Here is a 20168-nt window from a genome sequence, read left to right on the forward strand (position 1 = left end):
GAGCCTCGCTGCGATCTTTGGGAGGCAGAATAAACAAACCAACAGCAGTTAAAGAATAATCTTTATCTCTATTTTTTACGCCATTCATATAAGTGATAGGGCGGTTTTATTCCTCAGGTCAGTACGATTACAGTGATACCAAATTTCTATTGTTTTGATTTTTTTAGGTTTGGCAAAATAAAAGTTTTTTGCATCACCGTTTTTTGAATGCTATAGTTTTTATATTTTTCTGCTGGCAGCATCATATGAGGGCTTTTTTTTGTGGGATGAGTTGGAGTTTTTATTGGTACTATTTTGGACCACACAATATTTTTTGATCGCTTTCTATTCCACTTTTTTAAGGCAAAATCAATGAGAAACAACAATTCAGGAATTTTTTGCTTGTTTTGTTGTAGAAGACAGTTTTAATCAGTTTTGTCAGTACAATTACAGTGATACTACATTTATATAGTGTTTTATGTTTTTCCACTCTTACACCATAAAAACAATTTTATAGGAATAAAAAAGTTTTTACATTGCTGTATTCTGAGAGCTATAACTCTTCTTTTTTTTGCTGGTAGAGCTGTATGGTGTTTTGTCTTGTGAACAAGATGACTCTTTTAGAAATACAATTTTTATTTACATATGCCTTTTTTTATAGCATTTTATTCACCTATATGATGAAAAGACGGTTTTTGCTACATTTTTTATTACATAAAAATTTATTTAAAATAAAAATGTATTACGGTACATCTTTTAATTTTTTATGGTGTTTATTGCAGGCCATATAAAATATATGTATTTTTTATATAATTATACATATTTATTGGTATAATTTTTTTTTAAAAAAAAAGCTTTTGTTCTTCAGATTTTTTAAAATTATTTTTACAACTCTTAACTTTTTTTTTTACTTAGTTCCTGTATGGGACATAAACCTTTATTGCTCTGATCGCTGATATAATGTATTGCAATGGAAAGGGAAGGCGTGGCCATAACAAACTAGTCTCTGTACAGACTAAAAAGGCATTAGCTGCTCAACTAACAGCACGGCTTTGGACCTGGCTTCCTGAAAGGCCGTCAAGTGGTTTCTCTTTCCTCCAGAAAGACCAGAGGGAAGGCTGCACATTGCCTACAAGGGGAGAGGAAGGTGAGCAGGAGCAAACAGAAACCCAGAGAGAGATAAACTGAAACAAGTTCAAGTAAGGAGAAAGGATAAGGGGCTAGGAAGAAAACAAACAAACCCCCAGCAGACGCTCAACTGGTGCTTTCTTCAAAGGTAAAATCCCTAAGATGAAGGGATGAAAATCCCAGTAACAAGTCCACATAAAAATATAGCCAGCAAGAAAATGCAGTGAGTGCAGAACATATGTATATATATATATATATCCCACCCAGACTGTAATAGGACAAACTGAAAAAGGACAATGGAAAACACCTTAAAAGGAAATGTGCAGAAAGGAAATACAAAGGTAATAGTAACCATCAGTGTTAAGCCTGAGAAAAGGACAATGGATAAGCAGACAGAAGAACCAAACATGGAGAAAGAGGTTTTCCGATTGAATCCCCCAAATCGAGCCATGACATTATTAATAGAGATCCCAAGAGTGCTGACGTAAGAAGGGGCTGCTCAAACTGCTGTCCACTTTGTGAATCTGATCTAATACTGCAGATGCCAGAGGTTCTGGGGTAAGAAGAGACAGCTTACACTGCTGCCCACCCTTTCTTTCTCATCTAATGCAGGAGATGCCAGAAGTGCTGAAGTAGTAAGAAGAGGCTGCTCAGACTACTGTCCATCATGTTTATTTGATCTAATACTGGAGATACCATGGGTGCTAAAGTAAGAAGAGACTGCTTACACTGCTGTCTACCATGTCTGTCTCATCTAATACTGGAGTGAAAAAAGAGAGAGAGGGCGCTCCTGTGTGGGATCTTAATGTACCGAGGTATGTATAATGTGAGGTGCACACTCACCTGATAGTGTTGTACGTCAGGTACAACACTGATAGTGGTATTGAAGGGGGATCGCAAGTTCACCGCTCCTTGTCAGCAGGGATCCAGTCCTCCTGACTCCGCAGGACTCTGCTCACACGATCGGGGTTTCCACGTGCAGTGTGCAGCCGCCGGGCCGGCGTCTGATAGCAGCTCCTCCTCCGGGTCGGATGGTCCCGTGATCACAGATGCGGTGATTCCCCAGCCCCTGGTGTTAGATTCAAACGGATAGTACGATCCTGGTTCTGGCTGCAGCAGCCCCGTGAGCTCCCAAAGGGAGATAAAGATGCAAGGAAAAAAAAAAAAATGCACGGTTTCGCTGCGCTGCTCAGAAAGGTAGTGATAAGGTTATTTGGGATGTAGATTTATTAATTATTTACATGCCACTACGCGTTTCGGGGGTACAACCTCCCCCTTCCTCAGGTAGCCAAGGCTGAGCAGCGCAGCGAAACCGTGCATTTTTTTTTTTTTCCTTGCATCTAATACTGGAGATAACACAGGTACTTAGGTAAGAAGAGGCTGCTCACACTGCTGTCCACCCTGTCTATCTGATCTAATACTGGAGACACCAGGGGTGCTGATGTAAGAAGAGGATTCCAAAGCAATAAGTACTAGGTGCACGAGGAGGGTAAATAGTGGAAAATCAGAGAAGTCCTGGAGGTATCACGAATGCAGAGATAAGAAGTGGCTGCTAACACTGCTTTCCGTCATGTCTATCTTATCTAATATTGTAGATGCGCTTTTCTTAATAGACTCAAATTTAAATGTCCACCTTAGTTGAGCCAATCTAATTGAATTGTCAGGAGATTTGCTTAATTCTATTATCCACGTGAAACATTGCAACACCTCGAGGTCTGCGACATCTATACAAGTCCATTGAGATACTGTTTTATGAAACATTCAATATACAGAAATATATTTCTTCCTTTAGAACCTGACATGTTCCTAATAGATAATGTTCCTAAATCTCGCCAACCATAACACCCCCCCACTCAATAAAATGTTGTTTTTTTAAATAAACATCCTTATTTCCCATTTATCGCGTGTGAAATAAATAAAAGGAGCCATCTGTGTAATAATTCATTATTCATTCAGCAAAAACAACTAAAAGTATCCGGTGCCCTTGATCTTCTACCTGAATCTCTCGTATCATATAAATATTAGGCGTCTGGCTGTACTATTACACATCACCACAATGAGAAGACTTGTGTTTATCGCTTTCCTCGTGGCGGGCGGTGAGTTTCTATACTTGTCTTATAGTATAAAATTGTGCTTTGAATTGGATCCCAAACTTTGAGGTGGCTTCTTCGTCGTGCTTGACCACTGGATCACTCTCAATAGTATTGAGTTTGACCTGGAAAAATGTAGACTCACTATCTGGCAAGCTAGACAGGGGGTAAAAGGTGAACCAATCTGGATCCAGGGTCAGTTTGAGTAAGATGCACCAGAATCCAAAGTGTAATTCAGACAAGTTGGTGTAAAACTGTTGCAAAAAAAATGGGATTTGTTTTGATGTGTACTGGTACATCGAGCTGTTTCTCTAAGTACCAGTACAATGTGCCTGTAAAGAAGAAGAATATAATTTAGATATGAATATTTACTTATACTTGGCACCACCGAAAAAAACCCTATATTTTTCATTTTATTTTATATATATATATATATATATATATATATATGGATCTGGACAAAAATGTGCAGTGGCTCTGTTTGACTACAGACTGCGGAGTCAGGACAGTGTGTGATGTACATGCAGTTACAATTCCATGGAATTGGTGATGAGAGTAAGAGGTCAATTTGTATACTTGCAGTGATGTCCCGAATACACGGGTTTGGCTTTTCTTCATACAAGTGAATGTAGTGCTGTGGTCCGGCTGCCAAGGACCCCCAACGTGGTGGCTGGATCAGGTTCCGGAAAATCATTTTGCTCATCTCTCGATATACAGTGATCCTTCATCTATCGTGGGAGTTACGTTCCAGAGACCCCCGCGATAGGTGAAAATCCGCGAAGTAGCGGAGTTATATTTACTTTATTATTTACTCGTAGTTTTTGGATTATAAGATGCACTTATGAGGGGTGTGTCTTATAAGCCGGACCTAGCTTACTGGGGGGTGGTGGAGAATGATGACAGGGAAAATGCTCCGGACTGTGCACTGTACACTGCAGGCGGTGAGGCAGGAACCAACCTGCAAATGTCGGTGGTGAGAGCTTCCATTAATGGCACCTGGAGTCAGCGCGTGCACAGATTGAGTTCTTGGCTGAAGAGCTCATCTGCGCACGCGCCACTTCCGGCCCATTGATCTCCCAGTAGTGAACTTAAGGGAAATGGCGCACGAAGGTGACCCATTCGCAGATGAGATCTCAGTTTGTCATTGAGCCAATAGCTCAATCTGCGCATGCGCTGACTCCGGGCGCCATATCTTTGAAGCCTTGCACAGCTGACAGTTTCTAGATGTTCAAGCATCCAGGAAACCCGCCACACCACCTGCAGCATTGCCTGCTCCACCACTGCCCCTGCTTCCTGTAACCCCACTCCACCACCACTGCCGGTGCCGCGATACACTGAAGCTGCAATAAGTGAACCGTGGTATAGCGGGACACGACTGTATATGAAATAAATGAGATGTATAGATGTGACATTGATTAATAAGTATCTTCATATGGATTTTTCTCCAGCTTTTTCTATGCCCTACGAGGGTGAAGAAGATGAAAAGATCATTAATGGTTATACCTGCTATAAGAATTCTGTGCCATACCAGGTGTCGCTGCGAGTCGCCGGCAGACACTATTGTGGGGGGGCTCTTATTAACAATATGTGGGTCCTAACCTCTGCACAGTGTTATCAGAAGTAAGTCAACCTTCCAATTTGTAGCGATTTCTCCTTCCATTTTTCTGTCGTATTCTTCTTGATTATGAAAGTTAAAGAGGGGTGGAGATGGGCTGTCATGTAGATTTTACTACTTTTTTCCAATTCGATTCTTGCTCCATGTTGGTGTCTTGCTCTTTCTTATCCTCCGCATTTCTGCATGTGCATTTTTAGAATTTATACTGTAGTAACAGCTGCATTTTATCCCTTATTTGTAGCAAAATCCAGGTTGTACTGGGAGAACATGACATAACGACTCATGAAGGTACCGAGATGTCTATTGACGTCTTCCGCATTTTCATACACCCAGACTTTAACGAAGACACTCTCGATAACGACATCATGATGATTAAATTGGCCAGACAAATCTCTGTAAATTCTGTTGTCCATTCTGTGTCACTGCCCTCGCATTGTGCAGCTGCCGGTACTCACTGCCTCGTGTCCGGATGGGGAAACACGTCTCCTTCTGATGGTAAGGCCAGGTTCACATTGAGGTTTTTAACATGAATGCAACACCAGTCTTATTGAAATTGTCCCAAGGTGCCGCCTCTCCCAATTCTTTTTTTTCCATCCAATGTTTCTACACATCTTCTATTTCTGTAATGTATATTTCTTCATTTCTCCACCACAGCCTACTACCCATCATATACTCTTCAGTGCTTGGAAAGCCCCACTGTAACTAGTAACGACTGTTCCAGCTACTACCCTGGAAGACTTACCCCCAACATGTTCTGCGCTGGACGTGTTGGTAAATTTGCTACTTGTAAGGTAAGAAGTCTTACTACTAAGTCCATATGGGTTCTATACATATGGGTCTTGATTCTTCAACGTTTTTATGCCCAAAAAGTGGCAAAAAAGCTTAGAAAAGTCGCAAAAATGTTGGCACAGTTCAGAGTTTTTGCATTTTTTCGATAGTTTCCCAAGCATGATGCCACAGCTCGTCTAATTCATGATGACCCGTTGCATTTCTTATGCCAGAAATTTCATTGTAGTTTCTCATCAAATGATCCAGAATCATGAATCAGGAGCGGCTGACTCCACCATGCCCTTCATCAAGCCTGCCGAGATAATCACCAGTCTTGATGACTGGAATAATTCAACCTACCCCGATATGAATATTGGGCATATCACTTATTAGAGGTGTTGTTCCACCTGATTTTATTCTTTCAAAAACATCCCAAAATGGCCAAAAATAAATACCAGAATTCTCAGTATAGACTGTTACATGGACCTATGAACGCTACAGGCAGTCATTTGTCAGTGACTGGTTGCAGCAGTCACATACCCATTCCTCTGATAGAGGAAGATTTAGGACAGGCTGGGCAGCATTGGAAGAGGACATTTTCGAAGAACAAAATTCAGGAATGGACAACCCAATAATTCTTTAGCTTTATTGCGCTGATTGGTGTTTAGGGTATAAAACAGTAAATCTTAAAAAGGATGTATATAGACAAAAAAGGAAAATCTGTGTTAATAAAGGGTAAAACGTCCATTCCAGGTCTTCGTATCTTTGCCAAATTGTGTAAATGAGTTGTCCCGTTCTGTAGACAACCCATTAATGTGGAAGAGAACCTAAGATCCCATCCAGTAGGCAACCCATTAATGTGGACGAGAACTCAGGATCCTGTCCTGTAGACAACCCATAAATGTGGACGAGAACTTAGGATCCTATCCTGTAGACAACCCATAAATGTGGATGAGAACTTAGGATCCCGTCCTGTAGACAACCCATTTATGTGGACAAGAACTTACGATCCCATCCTGTAGACAACCCATTAATGTGGACAAGAACTTACGATCCCATCCTGTAGACAACCAATTAATGTGGAAGAGAACCTAAGATCCCATCCAGTAGGCAAACCATTAATGTGGACGAGAACTCAGGATCATGTCCTGTAAACAACCCATTAATGTGGACGAGAACTTAGGATCCTATCCTGTAGACAACCCATAAGTGTGGATGAGAGCTTAGGGTCCCGTCCTGTAGACAACTCATTTATGTGGACAAGAACTTACGATCCCATCCTGTAGACAACCCATTAATGTGGACAAGAACTTACGATCCCATCCTGTAGACAACCCATTAATGTGGTAGAGAACCTAAGATCCCATCCAGTAGGCAATCCATTAATGTGGACGAGAACTCAGGATCATGTCCTGTAAACAACCCATTAATGTGGACGAGAACTTAGCATCCTGTCCTGTAGACAACCCATTAATGTGGACGAGAACTTAGGATCCTGTCCTGTAGACAACCCATTAATGTGGACGAGAACTTAGGATCCTATCCTGTAGACAACCCATAAATGTGGATGAGAACTTAGGATCCCGTCCTGTAGACAACCCATTTATGTGGACAAGAACTTACGATCCCATCCTGTAGACAACCCATTAATGTGGAAGAGAACCTAAGATCCCATCCAGTAGGCAACCCATTAATGTGGACGAGAACTCAGGATCATGTCCTGTAAACAACCCATTAATGTGGACGAGAACTTAGGATCCTGTCCTGTAGACAACCCATTAATGTGGACGAGAACTTAGGATCCTATCCTGTAGACAACCGATTAATGTGGACGAGAACTTAGGATCCTGTCCTGTAGACAACCTATTAATGTGGATGAGAACTTAGGATCCTGTCCTGTAGACAACCCATTAATGTGGATGAGAACTTAGGATCCTGTCCTGTAGACAACCCATTAATGTGGACGAGAACTTAGGATCCTGTCCTGTAGACAACCCATTAATGTGGACGAGAACTTAGGATCCTATCCTGTAGACAACCCTTTAATGTGGACGAGAACTTAGGATCCTGTCCTGTAGACAACCCATTAATGTGGACGAGAACTTAGGATCCTGTCCTGTAGACAACCCATTAATGTGGACGAGAACTTAGGATCCTGTCCTGTAGCCAACCCACTAATGTGGATGGTAACATAGGATGCCATTCCTCCTTAGGTGAGCTGTAAGTAGAAATCAGCTGATCACTGGCCAACCGTCCTAACAGGATGATTCATGACCAGCGAGGCGCAGCTCAAGTGTCCTTATGTGGCTCAGGTGTCCTTATGTGGCTCATCGTGAGTACAAACAAGCTGGTCAAGAGCTTGTCTGTTACTTTCTTTGGGCCTGATGGGGCAAAAGTTAATGTGGCCAAATTTGGATTGAAGAGGAAGGGGCAGGAATCAATAATATCGATGTATCTAATGATAATCATACAATAACATAATGTATGATGAATAAGAAAATAGCATTATTTATAGGCTGTGTTCTCTTGCCTAGGGTGACGAGGGTGGACCTCTTGTGTGCCAAGGACAACTGCAAGGAATTGTGTCCTGGGGAAATCGGTGCGATGCGCAGAGAAACAATCCGTGGGTCTACACCAAAGTCTGCAATTACATATATTGGATTAATGACCTTTTGCGTAATTATTAGTTATTTTTTCACCAAATTAGTAGAAATCTTGATACAACCAGGAATCTCTAATTTGAACACACACACACATGATTTTTGGTCAAATTAAACATACAATTCTCGTTGTATTGAAAGTATCAAAAATGAGAAATGGCTGGAATTACTCTGAATAAATCGTCCAAAAAAAAAATAAATTCTCAGTGAAATGGTTGTTGTGTACTTACATTATTGCGCTAAATGTTCTCTTCTCGCATGACGTCAGAAACTTGGCTCTGTATATTGTATATCAGCATTAAACTAGAAAGACATCGATTCATTGAGTTCTAAAGAACCTGGAAAATTTCACTAGAAAAACTATTTAAAGAGTTTCTGTCACCACTCGTAAGTCTATAGTGGTCAGTTTTTCCCACTGCTCCTCTGAGGTTTTTTTCGTATTCCACCATATGGTTCCAAACGTGAATCTTTTCCTATGTTGATATTATATCTGCGTGACTGATAGGTTAATTATGCAAAGTTGCTTAAAGACACACCCCCGAGGATCCTGTTATCCATGTTCCCTTAGAAAACACCATGAAAAATTTAAATAAAAAGGCCAATATGCCTGGAGCTGTATGGTGGATTTAAAAAACATATAAAACAATGGATTAATCAGGTGAGCAGTGGGAATAAAACAAGACCAAAACCCAATCAAGTCCTTTTTAAGTGGCTCTACTCAAAAGTACATTTTTTGCATACTTATTATAAACACAAAAAAGCACAAGCCTTCATATTTTGAGGGAATTATCCTTTGATCTTCAAATCTTGGCCACAACAACTAAAGTGAGATAAAATAAAAACTGCAATTTTAGCCCCGATAGTCCAAAATTGTGGGCTGAGCCCTCACGGCCCATCATCTGTTTATTAAGTGTAAACAAAGCCATCCCATACAACTCATGTGACTGCTGCAGATAATCACTTACGACAGTGGTCCTGTACCGTATATTGCCGAGAAGATTGATTGTCTGCAGCGCCCACATGATGGATTTAAGACATTATTGCTGTTGTCAGGTAAGCAGAATACCCTCCATGATCTTCCTCCTGTGCGCTCTCCAATAGACCGATCAACGGTCAACCTGTAGAGAGGAAATGGTAACTAATGAATTCCTACAGCGGCTGAGCAATGGTGGGACCTCTATTTAATATTCCCGAGAAGCCATTTTCCTTAAGGTTCACATGAAATTTGAGAAGATACAAGCTATACGAAGAAAATAAATCTCACGTTAGATTGGCCTAAATCAAGGACATAGCTATCGGAGTTTAGAAGTAGAAGAACTAGAATGAAATATTTAACAAAAAAGTGTGAAACAACTGAATATATGTCTTATATTTTAGGTTCTTCAAAGTAGCCACCTTTTGCTTTGATTACTGCTTTGCACGCTCTTGGCATTCTCTTGATGAGCTTCAAGAGGTAGTCACCAGAAATGGTTTTCACTTCACAGGTGTGCCCTGTCAGGTTTAATAAGTGGGATTTCTTGCCTTATAAATGGGGTTGGGACCATCAGTTGTGTTGTGCAGAAGTCTGGTGGATACACAGCTGATAGTCCTACTGAATAGACTGTTAGAATTTGTATTATGACAAGAAAAAAGCAGCTAAGCAAAGAAAAACGAGTGGCCATCATTACTTTATGAAATGAAGGTCAGTCAGTCGGAAAAATTGAGAAAACTTTGAAAGTGTCCCCAAGTGCAGTGGCAAAAACCATCAAACGCTACAAAGAAACTGGCTCACATGAGGACCGCCCCAAGGAAAGGAAGACCAAGAGTCACCTCTGCTGCGGAGGATAGGTTTATCCGAGTCACCAGCCTCAGAAATCGCAGGTTAACAGCAGCTCAGATTTGAAACCAGGTCAATGCCACACAGAGTTCTAGCAGCAGACACATCTCTAGAACAACTGTTAAGAGGAGACTTTGTACAGCAGGCCTTCATGGTAAAATAACTGCTAGGAAACCACTGCTAAAGACAGGCAACAAGCAGAAGAGACTTGTTTGGGCTAAAGAACACAAGGAATGGACATTAGACCAGTGGAAATCTGTGCTTTGGTCTGATGAGTCCAAATTTGAGATCTTTGCATCCAACCACCATGTCTTTGTGCGACGCAGAAAAGGGGAACGGATGGACTCTACATGGCTGGTTCCCACCGTGAAGCATGGAGAAGGAGGTGTGATGGTGTGGGGGTGCTTTACTGGTGACACTGTTGGGGATTTATTCAAAATTGAAGGCATACTGAACCAGCATGGCTACCACAGCATCTTGCAGCGGCGTGCTATTCCATCCGGTTTGCATTTAGTTGGACCATCATTTATTTTTCAACAGGACAATGACCCCAAACACCCCTCCAGGCTGTGTAAGGGCTATTTGATTAAGAAGGAGAGTGATGGGGTTCTACACCAGATAACCTGGTCTCCACAGTCACCAGACCTGAACCCAATCGAGATGGTTTGGGGTGAGCTGGACCGCAGAGTGAAGGCAAAAGGGCCAACAAGTGCTAAGTATCTCTGGGAACTCCTTCATGACTGTTGGAAGACCATTTCCGGTGACTACCTCTTGAAGCTCATCAAGAGAATGCCAAGAGTGTGCAAAGCAGTAATCAAAGCAAAAGGTGGCTACTTTGAAGAACCTAGTATATAAGACATATATTCAGTTGTTTCACACTTTTTTGTTAAGTATTTCATTCTAGTTCTTCTAGTTCTAAACTCCGATAGCTATGTCCTTGATTTAGGCCAATCTAACGTGAGATTTATTTTCTTCGTATAGCTTGTATCTTCTCAAATTTCATGTGAACCTTAAAGAAAATGGCTTCTCAGGAGTATTCATTAGAGGTCCCACCATTGCTAAGCCGCTGTAGGAATTCATTAGTTACCATTTCCTCTCTACAGGTTGACCGTTGATCGGTCTATTGGAGAGTGCATAGGATGAGGATCATGGAGAGTATTCTGCTTACCTGACAGCAGCAATAATGTCTTAAATCCATCACGTGGACGCTGCAGCCAATCAATGTTCTCAGCAAGTATTTAATTCCACATATGTTAATTCATAGTTTTGATGCCTTCAATGTGAATCTACGATTTTCAGAGTCATGAAAATAAAGAAAACTCTTTGACTGAGGTGTGTCCAAACTTTTGGTCTGCACTGTATATGTTAGGAACATGATTTTGTGGCACTTATTAACACAAGTATTACTGGCTTTCCTTCTCATTCCTCATAGTCTGTAGAACTCTCCTGTCCAGAAAATGTCCACTGATGGAGGCGCATGTGTCATGTGGTGTGATGGGACCACTAGGAACAGGGGAGCCTAAACTGGTCCTCAGGCTAGGGGAACCCTTGCTGACCTTAATCCCAAAGATACACCTGAAGGTGATGATGTTTGGGTCGCCTTCCTTACCCTAGCTTCTGAACAGCATAATACTTCTATTTTGGTCCTTAACACGCTAGGAACCAATTAAATCCTAGGAATACATGATGCTGCAATTCCTTCACAATATACATTTAATATAATCGGACCAATCTCACCTGATCTTCTTAGAACTTGCTGGGTCCAATTTTTGAATTACTGGAACCTAAAATTTGCCATCTGTTTCTCCCTAGCAAGTCTGAGTGTTGTGTGGGTGTAGCCATCAACTAGTGATGGGCAAACTCGCAGATATCCGGGATTGGCGGACCTAATTGAATTTAAAAAAAACAACCTGTTTGGCCCGGAATTGATCCCAGATATAAGTCTATGAGGACCATAATCCAGCGCTTAAAAGTGGTGGTAGAAGAGATAGGGGTGTAGAGCAAACACTTCATACTTACCGAGTCTCTGGCGCAGCTGTAACTGCTTTTGGACCGCTCATTCTACTTACAGGCTACTCATTATTGCTCATGCATATGCACTGCTTTCCCCGCCCACTGGCAGTCCTGACATCTGTAATTGGTTGCAGTCAGACAGCGCCCCCAGCCTGTGTGACACTGTGTCTGCCTGCTTGCAATCACAGACCCTGTCTGCAGGTCACTGCAGATTAGCGTAAAAACAAATACATTTTTTAAAAATTGGCATAGGGTCATCCATTATTATCATACAGCACAGATTAAGCATATGGCTACAGGCTGCAGCCTCCAGCTTTGTGCCTATCTTGGTTATGTATCAAAATAAGAGGAACCACATGCGGCTGGGGGCTAGTATTCTCAAGCTGGGGAGATCCATGGTTATTGGACCCACCAGCCTAAAAATAGCAGCCTACAGCCACCCAGGATTGTCCATTCATTAGATGTGACAATCCCAGAACTTTACGAGGATCATCCCGATTGCCATGGTACCTCATTACTTATCTGAATGTGAAAAGAAATAAACACAGACACCAAAAAAAATCTTTATTTGAAATATTTTCTTTTAAAAAAACTGTCTTTCACCAATTTATTAACCTCCAAATCACCCAGGTCCAATGTAATCCACACGATTCCAGCTCTGCTACATCTGAAGGCACAGTGCACAGCCATACGACATGACCGCCCGCTGTGAACTTCAGGCATAGAATGAATGAGCTGCGCGATGATCGGTGATGTCACTCAGGTTATTTGTGGTTACAGCTGGAGGTTCCCATGGCCCTCCACCTGTGATTGCAGGTAACCTGACCTCAAGTGACCTCATTAAACTCAGTGACCTGCATATCCTGGTAGTAAACAGCTATTTTTTTGCCATGAGATGCAATATTGGGGCTGACATTTTTACACCATATTCCTGCACCCAATCAACACCTGGCAAAAAAAATTTCATACTACTACATCATACCACATGTGGTTTTGCTGCACTTTTTTGCCAGGAGGTGTAGATTGGGTGCATGAATATGTTGTTAAAATGTCATCACCAAATTTACATCACTTAACCTAAAAATTGAAAAGAATAGTTTTGACGTCATTTCAGTGCAATTTTCTACCAGGAGGTGCAAATTTGGTGCTGAAATGTCTGCACCAGATTTCAGCACCAAATTTGTAACTCATTGTAGAAAACCACACCGAAACGGTGTCAAAACGTTTTGTTTTTTTTTTTGCATTTTTGGGCTAAGAGATGCAAGTTTGGTTATGAAATTTTTACACCATATTCCTCTACCCAATCTACACATCCTGGCAAAAAAAAAAATATCACATCATTACCTCATCATACCGCATGCAGAAGTGATGCGCTTTTTTGCCAGGAGGTGTAGATTGGATGCAGGAATATGCTGTTGAAATTTCAGCGCCAAATCTGCATCTTTTGGTAAAAAACATGGTTTTCTGCCAGGAGATGCAGGTCTGTGAACTCAGTGAACTCACCTGAGTGAGGTTACTGAGTTTAATTAGATCACCTGAGGTTATGTTACCTGCAATCACAGATGGTGGACTATGGAAACCTCCAGCTGTGACTGCAAATAACCTGAGTGACATCACTGCTCATCACTGCGGCTCATTCTCTGTCTGAAGCTCATAGCGGTGCGGTCATATTCTATGCCTGCCACCTGTTACCTCAGATGTAGCAGAGCTAGAATCGTTGTGGTATTTCGTCGGACCTGGGTGTTTTGGGGGTTAATAAAGGGGTGAAAGAGGGTGTTTTTTTTTTATTTTAATTCAAATAAAGGATTTTGGGGGTGTTTTTGCTGATTTCTTTTCACTTACAGATTAGTAATGGGTGGGTAAAAAAATAATTTAACTGTCCTGGTCAGTAATAATCCCACCATGCAGCTGTGCTCCACTCCAGTCCAATTGTATTTTTGGTCTAGTCTTCTGTGCCATCTTCAGTGCCTCTATTGGTGTCTACTCCACACGACATCATAGTCTCGTGAAGTCTTCTCTGCACCAAAGGTGATGACCGAACTGTACTGGATCGGTGCGGACTGGGTGACTATTATTATTATTCTTTATTTATTTATTTATTTATTTTTGTTAAACCCCTTTTCAGCCTGCCCAAAATAATTTTTGGACAAAGTCAATTAATTTTTATTGGTATCACTTATGATATTTTTTTCATTTTTCATTCTATTTTGGGGGGAAGGTGGAAAGATAAAAAAACACATTTTTGTTATTTTAATTTATTTTTCTTTATGGCATTTATTATATGGGATAAATAATTTTATATTTTGAAATATTTTGATTTTTTTTTTTAAAGTTATTATATTTGAGAACCTGAGCAAACTATTGTGTGACTATTATATGGAGACCTGGAGCTTTTGGGAGAATTTCATGTGATTTCTGAATTTCGTGATTTGCTGTGTTTTTTTATGCCTTTTCTTCTATTTACCAATATTGGACATTTAAGTTCCGATCTAGAGCTAGATCCCCCCAGGTACCGTCTGCACCCCTGCCCAGGAATACCCCCAAACTGAGTGGAACTAAGAACTTTTGGATGGGTTCATATAAACTGTGGCCCTATCATCCAAGAATAACTTAGAATTTGATAGGACTGTTTGCAAAATGTTTTCATGGAATTACAGGGGAAGAGAAGACCCCAGTCCATTCGGGGGAGTCTAGAAAGCCCCTAATTTCAGTTGTTGAAACACAGGGAAATACGAGTCTGTGTGAGTCACCATCATGAAAATTGGCATGGAATAATTATGGAGTTTGAACGTGCCGGGCATCGGGCCCAGGACCTGTCAATAGCAGATGTGTGTTCACTTAGTGGCCAGATGGCCTAGGGTTTAGTTTGCACTTATTTTTCTGCATGTAAATCTTGTTGAGGCCACTAAATCCAATCTGTTGGAGTGTAACTCCTTTGTGCGCTAACCATCTACCTTAGAAGATGGTGCTGCCAAGAGCTAATTGATGCAGAAGTTGGTGGTACATTTTCTTAACAACATTCTAGCAAATATCCGTATTGCAAAGAAACACAACAATATGATAAAACTAGAGATGAGTGGACCAGTGTAACCATGTAAGCCAAAAGAAATAAACACAAACGAAGAAAAATCCTTTATTTGAAATAAAAAATTCAGATGCCCTCTTTCACCCCTTTATAAACCCCCAAAACACCCCTGCAAGTCCGATGTAATCCGCATGTTGTCCCACGACGATTACAGCTGTGCTACATCCAGAGGCAGCAGTGATGGAAAAGGTTTTTGGTAACTGCAACTTCTTGGACACATTGGGAGAGCCCAGCTTTGAGTACCTCACTAACTTCACCGGATTTCACAGCCGGGCTCCCACGGTGCCAAGTGGGACCGCCGGTGAACCCAATGCCGGACTGCTCTGCCACTTCGACAGTCTGGCAATCCGGCAGCAGGTTCAGCTCAGGTCACAGTTGGCAGCTCACACAGCACAAGGGGACAGTGGGAATCACCAACTGTGACTTCAGCTGAAGCCGTTGCTGGATTGCTGGACTGTTAGATTGAGTGACATGGTAGTAGAGCAGTCCTTCAATCCGGTAGTGGTTGACCGACGGTCACAGTTGTTATGAGTGGGAGTTCCCGGCTATGAACTCTGGTGACTTGAGTGACATCACCGCTTCTTCCCCACTGCCATCAATGTGTCCCATAGGCTGCGGTGAGTAAACGGGTTTTCCCTCTCTGCAGCCTCTGGATGTAAAAGAGTCAGAATTATCGTGAGACATTGTGTGGATTACAACAGACCTGCAGGGGTTTTTGGGGGGTTAATAAAGGGGTGAAAGAGAGTGTGTGTTTTTTTATTTCAAATAAAGGCGTTTTCTGTTTTTGTTTTCACTTGCAGGCTTAGTAATGAGGGAGTCTCATAGTATCCTCCCCATTACTAACCTAGGACTTGATGGCAGTTGTGATTTTTGACAAATCAATCACAGCTATCATCAACCATATATATTATCCCGATTGCCACCGCACCTGGGCAATTGGAATGAGTTGGGTAAAACACCGGAATTAGAACATCTAACAAATATGCCAACTCTGGGGCGGCTGCTGGCTTCTATTTTCAGGCTGAGGGGGCCAATTTTCATGGCTCTTCCCACCCTGATAATAAGAGCCCTCAGCTGTCAGTTTTACCTTGGCTTTATAAAAATAGAGGTGATCCCAAGTTGTTTTTTTTCAATTATTTACTTAAATAAGAAAAAATGGCATGGGATCCCCACTATTTTTTATAACCAGCCTTGGTAAAGCAGACAGCTGGAGGTGGCATCCCATGGCCATCTGGTTTACCCTCGCTGGTTATCAAAAACTGAGTGGGAGCCCACGTAACTTTTTTAAATTTTTAAACTTTTTTTTTTTTCAGTGGTGAATTGGCCAATGACAGTAATGCCAATACTTGACATGGCTATGATACGGCCAAAAGTGCCCACACTGGAAAATCTAACTAAATTGGTTGCTCTGCAGACTTTCAACAAGCTTTATGCAGATGACAAATCATATTAAGAACCGGATGTACAGGTAAAAGTCTGTGTTTGGGTTCGGGACCCAAACACTCATGTTCAGCATGGACCCTAAACCTTACAGTTTGGGTTTGTTCATCCCTGGTTAAGACAGTTCTTGATGTTCAGCATAAACTTCTATTCAAAAACAAGTCCTTGTTGAAGGAAATATAAACTTGGTGCCCACCACAGCGGTGCAGCGGTCGCCTGCGGGACACTGCGGGGACTTCTCTGTAGGGACCCTTCTGGCCACAGGTATGTCAGGTTGCTTACTTTTGTGTGGTGACGCCACTCTCGGTATTGTGGTCAGGGTGATGGATGACCGCCACTGCCGTTTAGCAAGCGTCTGGGGAAGATGGTACAGGCAGTTAGATGGTGTGGCCTCCCGAGAGTGAGGCTGGCACCAGGGGCTCGGGTGTAGGTGCGTGTAGAACCACAGGTCGCAGGAATAAGCGGTCTCAGTCTAAAGTGTCTTTCAAGCTGTTTACTCACTTTTTGCTGTTAGAGTGAGGCAACCCGGGCGATGCTATGATGAACCAGGTGGAACCAGGTATCCTTCAGGCTGATATAGGGGTGACTGCTGACTCGCCTTCCAAGAACCTTTGTTTCGGACCACCCCAGACTTAAAGTACCGTGGGATGCATCCAGGGAAGTCGCTGCTGCCTTTTCTCCTTTTTCTGACCCGTTTGCTGATAGCGTGGAGCAAGGATAAGATGGCTCCAGCCTCGATCCTCCCTATGGGTGCCCTTGCTAGTGTTGATGCTCGGGTTCTGTGTTGGTTGGCGTGGAATCTCTAGTTCCACCGCCTGCAGGATTTAACAGAGCATTAAATGGATGTCTGGCTCTAGGGACCTGTACCCCCTGTGTGCATTCATTACCAGGAGTCCTCGTATTCAACTCCTTACTGCTCTCTTTCTTCGGGTGTCTTTCATTCTGACTTGGTGGTAATGTTCTCCCCCACCAGCAGCCACTGCACATGCAGGGTCTGACAGTGTTCCGCTCTTCAGCCCTACACTTCAGACACGGCTGCTCCACTCCTTCTCCTCTGACTGCCACTGCACAACTCCTCTCCAGCTTCACTACAGCACCACACTAACAGAGGTGTGGAGGCTCTGCCCCCTCCTGGGTCTGCCCAGGGGTCCCCTCTAATGTGTGTGTGTCCTGGTCAAAGGGTGCCTGTGTGTACACACCCTACTCAGCCTTTGGGATTACCTGTTTGTACTGAACTAGCATGGGTGCAGTACTCAGTGGTGCCTGACCAGGTCAGGGGCACCACATTCCCCCTTAGTTATCAACAGCACGTCCTCGGGCTGTGAAGACAAGAAAATTTTACTTTTTAATACAACAGTTCCCACACAGGGAAGGCAGGCACAATAAAACATCATAAAACATTATAAAACACTGTAAAACATTCAAGGTACCATTTTTCACCACCCTCTACCTACAAGTCCGTAACCCACCCAAAACTGCTCAGGAGGCAGGTCACCGGTCCTTTTGGTAACCAGGCCTGGGACAGCTCTATCTCAGCCTTTCCTCCAATCTTCCTCTGCTGGGAATGGTGGTTAAAAGGTAGGCCCCATAAACAGGCGTACCCGCTTCCGAGTGGTGGAGAGCCAGGCCCCATAAACAGGCGTGCTCCCTTGTCGTAGGCGAGCCAGGCCCCATAAACAGGCATGCTCTTGGCTTTCTGGTGCAGAGCCAGGCCCCATAAACAGGCGTGCTCTGGGTTGGTACCTCTGGGTCAACTATTATAAACTGCGAGAGTTTGTGGTTATAGCCAGTTCATAACCTTATGGTCCGTATTTTCAAATTGCACAAAACCAGGTGCTTAAAAGAATTTTTTTGAAAGGTTCTCACAACAGTTTTTGTGGGCGCATATTCTTAAACTTTTTCAACGTTGCTTCAACTGGTAACAAACATTTTTACTTTCTTTCCAATCAAACAGACTTTCTCCTCTCAAAACCAGGGCTCTGATACCTGGAGGTTTTTGCATCTTCATCATGTATCTCTTCAACTTGAACATCTTCAACATCTTTAGCATTATCTTTATTTTCAGCATGTACTTCTTCCTTTTGAACATTTTCTGCATTTTCATCTGGTGTTTCTTCTTGTACTCCATCTTGAGCTCCATCTGCATCCACCTCTTCAATTTTAGCATCCCCTAGTGGTGGTGACTTTGGGGCCCTGGTGGAATCTGTAGGGAAGTGACTTGGGCTTGCCGCGGTATAGTTGGGGCACTGCACAACATCTAAGGCATACCAGCCTCTTTCACCCATGTGCCTTGTGAATTCTACTATGTCTCCCATAAACAGATCACGGCCAGGGTGTCCTCTCTGCAGGTGGGACTGGACATCCCTTCTAGACACAAATATGCCCTCTTCACCAGCCTCCACGACGAAGCCATAGCCGGTACGTAGGTTGAACTCCTCAACCACTCCGCGGTGGATGGGTCCTCTGTCTTGGTGCTTGGCTCGTCGAAGTGATTGTTTCTCTTCCAGATCTCGGGCCATCACCAGCTGCTTTTCAGGGGAGGGTTGCACTGGGGGTTGCCTTGCCCTTACGTGGCGCCGACTTCCGCGGCCTGGTCTCCGCATCACCATTACCTGGTCGTCTGAGGGCTCCCAGGTCACACACATGCTGGGCATAAAGACTTTTAATTCTTCCTCTGGTTGCGCTGGCAGTGGCTCCGGGGATGAGCTCTCATCAGCTGGCCAGGGTGGTGGACTCCTCTCTCACACAGAGGTTGCTGGGACCGCTCCGGGTCCGGGCGGCAGCCTGCGGACCAAGTACATGTCCACCAGGTGGGCTGGGAACTGAGTCTTCAAGTCTTCTTTAAGTCGAGCCGCCTCTTCGGCCACTTCTGGCAGGAAGCCATGAGCGGCATCGCCAGTCTAAGACTGGGGCGCTGTGACCGCTTCTGGTATGCAGGTGGGGGTAGAAGGCGTTGTAGTCTGGTCTGGTCTGGCTGGGCGCGGCGATGCTGCGGCCTGGTCTGGTCTAGCCGGATGCGGCGTTGCTACGGCCTGGTCTGGTCTGGCCGGACGGGACGTTGCTGTGGCCTGGTCTGGTCTGGCCGGACAGGACGTTGCTGCGGCCTGGTCTGGTCTGGCCGGACGGGACGTTGCTGCGGCCTGGTCTGGATGGACGGAACATTGCAGCGGCCTGGTCTGGTCTGGCCGGACGCGACGTGGCTGCACCGGACGACGCAGCAGGGGTCACAGTGGGAACCACAGCAGGGATAGCCTCTGGTAACAGCGCCGGCGGGGTCAGTATACCCGATCGGGCGGGGTCAGCGTGGTACTCACCCAAGGGCAACAGCAAGGGGGTCTGGGTGGTCACTTCTTGGCACAGTGCTGGTCACACGGCCCACCTCTCGTAGGCCCGAACTGCCACAGCCATCTTCCGCAGCTCTGAGCGCCACTCCATCACTTGCTGGAGGATCCGTGCTTGCACCCAGTTACAGAACTGGGCGAGCTCCCAGTCCCACCAGGCGGCAGTGCCTGGTTCTGGCTCACTGCTTGCAGATGCCATCCTCTGTCGCTGCTCACCAGGTTCTGGTGACGCT

General features: G+C 43.7%; 1 protein-coding gene across 1 annotated transcript; it reads left to right on the plus strand.

Annotated features, from left to right (window-relative positions):
* Window positions 1–3163: 3163 nt before the first annotated feature.
* Window positions 3164–16607, plus strand: LOC142312577 (trypsin-like). The gene is made up of 6 exons (XM_075351566.1): window positions 3164–3203; window positions 4646–4817; window positions 5054–5307; window positions 5467–5603; window positions 8115–8256; window positions 16468–16607. Exons 1-6 carry the CDS (start codon window positions 3164–3166, stop codon window positions 16605–16607), a joined length of 885 nt encoding a protein of 294 aa, XP_075207681.1.
* Window positions 16608–20168: the final 3561 nt, after the last annotated feature.

This window comes from Anomaloglossus baeobatrachus, chromosome 5 (assembly GCF_048569485.1).
Source record: "Anomaloglossus baeobatrachus isolate aAnoBae1 chromosome 5, aAnoBae1.hap1, whole genome shotgun sequence".
NCBI classification, from domain to species: domain Eukaryota; kingdom Metazoa; phylum Chordata; class Amphibia; order Anura; family Aromobatidae; genus Anomaloglossus; species Anomaloglossus baeobatrachus.